This window comes from Macadamia integrifolia, chloroplast (assembly GCF_013358625.1).
Source record: "Macadamia integrifolia chloroplast, complete genome".
Lineage (NCBI taxonomy): Eukaryota > Viridiplantae > Streptophyta > Magnoliopsida > Proteales > Proteaceae > Macadamia > Macadamia integrifolia.
This window is the reverse complement of record NC_025288.1, coordinates 47,501-55,000: the sequence shown is the minus strand read 5'-3', so window position 1 is coordinate 55,000 and position 7,500 is coordinate 47,501. Positions and strand designations below refer to the sequence as shown.

The 7,500-nt window shown below is 35.5% G+C and overlaps 5 protein-coding genes and 5 non-coding genes across 10 annotated transcripts in view, besides 1 other annotated feature; 7 read left to right on the top strand and 3 right to left on the bottom strand. All coding sequences in view use genetic code 11, as the record gives it.

Annotated features, from left to right (window-relative positions):
- Positions 1–7,500: part of a sequence feature (large single copy region; LSC) that runs on past both edges of the window.
- On the top strand, positions 39–691 carry trnV-UAC. Its single transcript has 2 exons — positions 39–77; positions 657–691. It is a non-coding gene; the product is annotated as a tRNA-Val (tRNA).
- ndhC (NADH-plastoquinone oxidoreductase subunit 3) lies at positions 1,209–1,571 on the top strand. Its single transcript has one exon. It carries the CDS (start codon positions 1,209–1,211, stop codon positions 1,569–1,571), a length of 363 nt encoding a protein of 120 aa, YP_009092308.1.
- Positions 1,451–2,302, top strand: ndhK (NADH-plastoquinone oxidoreductase subunit K). The gene has a single exon. It carries the CDS (start codon positions 1,451–1,453, stop codon positions 2,300–2,302), a length of 852 nt encoding a protein of 283 aa, YP_009092307.1.
- On the top strand, positions 2,420–2,896 carry ndhJ (NADH-plastoquinone oxidoreductase subunit J). Its single transcript has one exon. The coding sequence runs from the start codon at positions 2,420–2,422 to the stop codon at positions 2,894–2,896; it is 477 nt and encodes a 158-aa protein (YP_009092306.1).
- trnF-GAA lies at positions 3,557–3,629 on the bottom strand. The gene has a single exon. It is a non-coding gene; the product is annotated as a tRNA-Phe (tRNA).
- trnL-UAA lies at positions 3,975–4,550 on the bottom strand. The gene is made up of 2 exons: positions 4,516–4,550; positions 3,975–4,023 (listed from the first exon to the last, which is right to left on the bottom strand). It is a non-coding gene; the product is annotated as a tRNA-Leu (tRNA).
- trnT-UGU lies at positions 5,200–5,272 on the top strand. Its single transcript has one exon. It is a non-coding gene; the product is annotated as a tRNA-Thr (tRNA).
- Positions 5,652–6,257, top strand: rps4 (ribosomal protein S4). Its single transcript has one exon. The coding sequence runs from the start codon at positions 5,652–5,654 to the stop codon at positions 6,255–6,257; it is 606 nt and encodes a 201-aa protein (YP_009092305.1).
- Positions 6,446–6,532, bottom strand: trnS-GGA. The gene has a single exon. It is a non-coding gene; the product is annotated as a tRNA-Ser (tRNA).
- ycf3 (putative chloroplast RF34) overlaps positions 6,841–7,500 on the top strand; it is a 1,971-nt gene continuing 1,311 nt past the window's right edge. Inside the window, exon 1 of the mRNA in view lies at positions 6,841–6,966. Coding sequence (YP_009092304.1) covers positions 6,841–6,966 — 126 coding nt within the window. The remainder of the gene's footprint in view (positions 6,967–7,500) is intronic.

The following is a 7,500-nucleotide window of genomic DNA, read 5'->3' as shown; positions in this document are numbered from 1 at the left end:
AGATAGTTTCTACAAGATAAAATATATATCACAAACGCAAGGGCTATAGCTCAGTTAGGTAGAGCACCTCGTTTACACGCGCGCCAATGTTTTTCAAGGGAATCCATCATGTAATCAACAAAATTGATCTTATTGAGAAATCAATGTCTTACTCTATGAATTCGAGAGAATAAGAGAACAATAGCCTGACAAATATTTGATTCGGCCCGATTCAGGCGCCAAATAAAACTGGCATTGATTTGATAATTGATAAGGTGAATATTCAGCCCATTCAATGCTAGGCATAATGAGTATAGGGACCTCAAAAAAATCTCTTTTCGTCCTATGAACTTTAAGGTGTATGAAGTTTCATATTTGACTCTTTGAGCAGAGCGATAGAGACTCCATTTAACTTAGGTTAATCTAGGCCGGAGGCAGACCTACGTCAAGGTAACCCTTCCCTTCTTTGAAACACTTTGGTATTGCTCCTGGATCAGAAGGAAAATAATGAATCAGAGCACATGGAGCCATCTCATTTTTTTTTCTGTCAAGAAAAAATATGGCGGACTAACTGATATTTATATCAGTTGATGAAAAAGCCCAATGCAAAAAAATGCATGTTGGGTCTTTGAAACAGTTCGAATCATTTCGATAATAATCAGTTTGATCTGTTTTACCGAGAAGGTCTACGGTTCGAGTCCGTATAGCCCTATCTAAATCTGATTTAGAATAATCAAATTCTAAATTAGAATAATATTAGAATAATTGGGATTTCAATTCAATTAACAATTTATTTAAATAATAAATAAATATAAAATTATAAAATAAAAAGATTTATATATCTAAAATATATAGATAGAGTTCGAAATTCAAAGACAAACTAAAGAAAAAAATGCAATTCCAATTATCTTATTTGATTATTTCAATTTAATTTTAATTGGAATTCCTTTATATTTAGTTTTTTAGTTTAGAAAATTTTTTATTTGTATGAAAACGAGAGAGTTTTATTTGTATAAGAACATGCCTATACCATAAAAAAAATCGAAGGAAGTGTAAATAGGATTCCTTTCGATGAATCTTGAAACAAGACATGACCGCAGCAAACAAACGAAACTAGGTGGTTCGATCAAAAGTCATTGTTGTCTCGACTAAGCAGTTATGGATGAATTGAAATTTCCAATTCGAATGGACTAATCCGGTATCTTTTCCACATTCCTAGGAGTGCTTCTATGTTTCTGCTTCACGAATATGATATTTTCTGGGCATTTCTAATAATATCAAGTCTTATTCCCATTTTGGCATTTCTAATTTCCGGAATTTTGGCCCCGATTAGCGAAGGCCCAGAGAAACTTTCTAGTTATGAATCGGGTATAGAACCAATGGGCGATGCTTGGTTACAATTCCGAATCCGTTATTATATGTTTGCTCTAGTTTTTGTTGTTTTTGATGTTGAAACGGTTTTTCTTTATCCATGGGCGATGAGTTTCGATGTATTGGGTCTGTCTGTATTTATAGAAGCTTTAATTTTCGTGCTTATCCTAATTGTAGGTTCAGTTTATGCATGGCGAAAGGGGGCATTGGAATGGTCTTAGCTCCTGAATATTCAGACAATAAAAAGAAAAAAGAAGAAAAAAATGACATTGAGACAGTTATGAATTCCTTTGAGTTTCCGTTACTTGACCGGACAACCCAAAATTCAGTTATTTCAACTACATCGAATGATCTTTCAAATTGGTCAAGACTCTCCAGTTTATGGCCGCTTCTCTATGGTACCAGTTGTTGCTTTATTGAATTTGCTTCATTAATAGGCTCACGATTCGACTTTGATCGTTATGGACTGGTACCAAGATCAAGTCCTAGACAAGCGGATCTCATTTTAACAGCCGGCACGGTAACAATGAAAATGGCCCCCTCTTTAGTGAGATTATATGAGCAAATGCCTGAGCCAAAATATGTCATTGCTATGGGAGCCTGTACTATTACGGGAGGGATGTTCAGTACCGATTCTTATAGTACTGTTCGGGGAGTCGATAAGCTAATTCCTGTGGATGTCTATTTGCCGGGCTGCCCACCTAAACCAGAGGCAGTTTTTGATGCTATAACAAAACTTCGTAAGAAGGTATCTCGAGAAATCTATAAAGATAGAATTGGGCCTCAACAGAAGAATCGATATTTTACTACCAATCACAAGTTTCACCTTGGACGCAGTACTCATACAGGAAATTATGATCAAGGGTTACTCTATCAATCGCCATCTATTTCAGAGATCCCTTCTGAAACTGAAACATTTTTCAAATACAAAAGTTCAGTATCTTCCCACTAATTAGTTAATTAGGCACGATTCTTCTGTGCAGAAGAACAAACTGCGGGTCAATCTTCATAAATTTCATCGTAAATGTGAAATACTTAATAAAAAAAAAATGCGGGAGAAATCAAAAAGATGCAGGGTCCTTTGTCTGCCTGGCTAGTCAAGCATGGGCTAGTTCATAGATCTTTGGGCTTCGATTACCAAGGAATAGAGACTTTACAAATAAAGCCCGAGGATTGGCACTCCATTGCTGTCATTTCATATGCATATGGTTACAATTATCTACGTTCTCAATGTGCCTATGATGTAACACCGGGCGGGCCATTAGCTAGTGTATATCATCTTACGAGAATACAGTATAGTGTGGATCAACCAGAAGAGGTATGCATAAAAGTATTTGCCTCAAGGAGGAATCCTAGAATTCCGTCTGTTTTCTGGATTTGGAAAAGTGCGGATTTTCAAGAACGAGAATCTTATGATATGTTGGGAATCTCTTATGATAATCATCCACGCCTGAAACGAATCTTGATGCCTGAAAGTTGGATAGGATGGCCCCTACGTAAGGATTATATTGCCCCCAATTTCTATGAAATACAAGACGCGCATTGAATGATAAAAAACTAATCTTCACTTCTACAACTCCATATATTCAAGGAAGATTTTGAAATTTATAGATCAAACATAGTAATAGTAAGTGTACGCAATTGGACTCTCATTTGGGATGGGCTAAAAAAAAAAAAATAGATCTTTATTTATATTCCCCAATTTGGAAGATATTTATTAAATTTTAATTTAGGATGAGCTAAGCCAATAAGATAGTATGAACCAAAAGAGTTCTGCATCATGACTTTGTATCGCGCACATAACTTAACTTAGAGGGCTCTAGAAAGTCAACTAGACGGAAGTGAAGAAATGGAATATGTAAATACAAAGAAATGAAGGGCGATCGGATTCTATTTGTACTGTATAGGAAATGAATCTTGTCTATTCCTATCCTTCAACTCCTCTAAAGGGTTTTTCAATCAACTAATTTAACTTTTCGTTCGGATATGTATGAAATATAGTATAAACGAACAAAAAAGAAAGAAGAGGAAATAGAATCTAATTCTTTTCTTTACCCATCTACTATACTAGAGACTATAGGGGTATATCTCTAGATACCCAGACGGATAAAGATGTATCATGATCATGACTATTAACGAATATGTATGCCGATCCATATCAATGAATTTGTGTGAGTATCTATTCTAATTCTAGAAATTAACCATGTGCCAGGAACCAGATTTGAACTGGTGACACGAGGATTTTCAGTCCTCTGCTCTACCAGCTGAGCTATCCCGACTATTTCTGATGCATCATCCTCATTCTACTAGAGTTCTTGGGTCTATGTCAATTAAAGGACTAAAAAAACATTACAAAGTCTTACCCAGGCCCTGGAAATTCTTGGATCTTCAAAACAAAAAGAAGACTTTGTAAGTTTCATTAAGATTAAGAGTAATCATATGGATGGTAAATGATTCAGATTCTAAAGGGAATTCCTTGCTCATAGATGTTCATTTGTACGTATATCTTTAATATATCACATATCAAAGACTTGTGGGGTAAGAGAGAAAAGAAAGATTTCTGCTCGGATCCATTTGTGAAAAAAAAAAAAAAGAGTTAGGAATAAACCGGACCCTTTTTTTGGGGGGATAGAGGGACTTGAACCCTCACGATTTATAAAGTCGACGGATTTTCCTCTTACTATAAATTTCATTGTAGTCGGTATTGACATGTAGAATGGGACTCTATCTTTATTCTCGTCCGATTAATAAGTTCTTCAAAAGATCTATCAAACTGTGGAGTGAATCGTTCGATCACTGAATATTCAATGCTTTGGAATTGATTCCAAAAGAATTTTTCCATTTTTCATATAAAAAAACAACACAGACGCGACTCGTCATTAATCGTTTGATATTGTATTTCAGGACGTATACATACGTATATAGATTTATCCCTCATCTTTCTTTCGATAGAAGGGTTCGATTCCTCTACCAACGCAGTCAACTCCATTCGTTAGAACAGCCCCCATTGAGTCTCTGCACCTATCCCGTTTTCTTGCTTTCTGAACCCCTCTTTGTTTTCTGAAAATAGGATTTGGCTCAGGATTGCCCATTTTTACTTCCAGGGTTTCTCTGAATTTGAAAGTTTTCACTTAGTAGGTTTCCATACCAAGGCTCAATCCAATCAAGTCCGTAGCGTCTACCAATTTCGCCATATCCCCCTTTGTTTTGAGGCTAGGATCTTATTGTGATGTCATCCCCTTGTTTTCTTTTTTCATTTATGCTGCAATCGCTGAATTCATTAGATGCCGATTCTTCTATATCAAAAAGGTGTCTCCTCCTATTTGATTTCTCGCCTATCTTCTTTCATCTCTATCGGAGGGCCATTATTTGGTCCAATCAGAAATAATTCTATCATTAATCTATCTGCAATTCAATATAGATAGATATATACTATATAATATCCATGCCCTTCTTCGCCCCGTTTTTCCGCGCTGTTTGGAATACTCGAACGATCGATTCTTTTTTTTCCAATCCTCTACCCTTCTGAATGAAACCGAAGGAGTGTCTCATTATGATCTGGGTTGCACTCTTATCTTTACCTTAATTTTGATTACTTATCTTATCCTTTCCTTAGGGTCGACCTGCTATTGCTATAACTATGCGATTGCTATATATATTATTTATATATATTCTAATTTCTATAATAAATTACTATATTTAATATAAATTTAATATAATAATTAAATTTAAAATAAGAAAAAAAAAAAAAATAAGAAATTAATTTAAGAATAGAATATATATTCGATGAACTCGGAATAGCTAATAATTAAACAGTAGTTTGCTGAATTCTTAATTTATCTTATGTGAGCCTGCTTAGCTCAGCGGTTAGAGCATCGCATTTGTAATGCGATGGTCATCGGTTCGATTCCGATAGCTGGCTTATCTCTATTTGTTCGATTTTTTATATGATTGATAATGTCTCCTTTTTTTCTTTTTTCAAGGAATATTGAAAAGATTTCTTCCACTTTCTCCAAAGGTACCAATCTATTATGTCGTAAGAACTTCCAACTATGAATAAAAAACAGATTGGAGCAGTTAGATCTCGACAGAACAAATCGGGAAAAGGATCCTTCACTTCTTATTCCTATATACACCTATATACAAAAGAGTCCGGATATTGATACAATTCATCTCATTCTTCTTTGTAGTAGAGTACTTCAGTAGATTTCGCTTCATTTATCGTTTAGTTCAGTCTTAATTTAGGGTTATTCTCTGTAAAATGAAATTTCAATAACAATAAAAAAAAGAGAGGAGTCTTTATGTCTCGTTACCGAGGACCTCGTTTCAAAAAAATACGCCGTCTGGGTGCTTTACCGGGATTAACTAGTAAAAGGCCTAAAGCCGGAAGTGATCTTAGAAACCAATCTCGTTCCGGGAAAAGATCTCAATATCGTATTCGTCTAGAAGAAAAACAAAAATTGCGTTTTCATTATGGTCTGACAGAGCGACAATTACTTAAATACGTTCGTATCGCTGGAAAAGCAAAAGGGTCAACTGGTCAGGTTTTACTACAATTACTTGAAATGCGCTTGGATAACATCCTTTTTCGATTGGGTATGGCTTCGACCATTCCCGGAGCCCGGCAATTAGTTAATCATAGACATATTTTAGTTAATGGTCGTATAGTAGATATACCAAGTTATCGTTGCAAACCCCGAGATATTATTACGACGAGGGATGAACAAAAATCCAGAGCTCTGATTCAAAATTATCTTGATTCATCCCCCCATGAGGAATTCCCAAAACATTTGACTTTTCACTCATTCCAATATAAAGGATTAGTCAATCAAATAATAGATAGTAAATGGGTAGGTTTGAAAATAAATGAGTTGCTTGTCGTAGAATATTATTCCCGCCAGACTTGAGCCTAACTAAAATGGTTCAGACAATTTCCCCCACCCTTCCCGTTGCAGTATTTTCGGTACCACAACCACAGCAATTAGGAATATCAAATCTATATGAAAGAAAGACCTAACTGTTGGAATAAAGGTATCCATTGTTATTTGATTTGATACATTGCGGTCCGTAACGTGAAGTGAATTGGGTGAAAGTGCGGAAAGAGAGGGATTCGAACCCTCGGTAAACAAAAGCCTACATAGCATTTCCAATGCTACGCCTTGAACCACTCGGCCATCTCTCCTACATAATAATTATGACCCAGAAACCGAGTGAATAGCGAGTCATTCCTATTATTATAGGTATAGGTACAACCAATCGATTCTAAATATCAAACAAAATAGAAAAAAAACTTTTGATCAAATCGGATTCCAACATTGCCTATCGATCCCTGTCAAAAACGAACAATTTCAGTGGAAGGTCCACATCTTTTTTTTTTTTAGAATGAGTCGGGTTTTATGTTATTTCGTACTGTAACTGTACAATTCCTTTGTTTGTGGGATCCTTTTACCACGAGAGGTAATGAGAAGAATTATAGAATGGATTGCAACTATGCCTAGATCAGGGATAAATGGAAATTTTATTGATAAGACCTCTTCAATTGTAGCCAATATTTTATTACGAATAATTCCGACAACTTCAGGAGAAAAAGAGGCATTTACCTATTACAGAGATGGTGTGATTTGATTCTTTTTTTTTTTTTTTATTTTTTTAGTTATTTACCGCTTTCAGTTTTACGAGAAAGACATATAATTCAGGATAGAAAGAAAAAAGATTATTAAAATAAACCTACGCTTGTTGAAGGTGAAGTTTCGAAATAGAACAATTCCTTCTGTCGTGTATCCCCGATTGATGCAGCCTCAGATGCTTCAATTGTTGATTCTAGTATTGAGCGAAAGGTTATACCTATAGGTTCTGTATTACAGGTCAATCCTATTTCAATAGGACCAATAGGCGGCGTGAGGGAAGAAGCACTACATCTAGGAATCAACAACACGAAAACTTTGTTAGAGATTACCCTTTTCCTTATCGGGATCGGGACTAACAAGAATGGTTGGGACAACAAACATCCATCTCGTTCGTACTTTGGATACCCGTATAACCATCAAAGACTGTTGAAGTGACTAATTCCTCGAAATAAGAGGCGTTGAGGACAAAGAAATTGTTGGAGTTACCATTTCTATCTAGTACCAACACGCTTGGTGTTAAGAA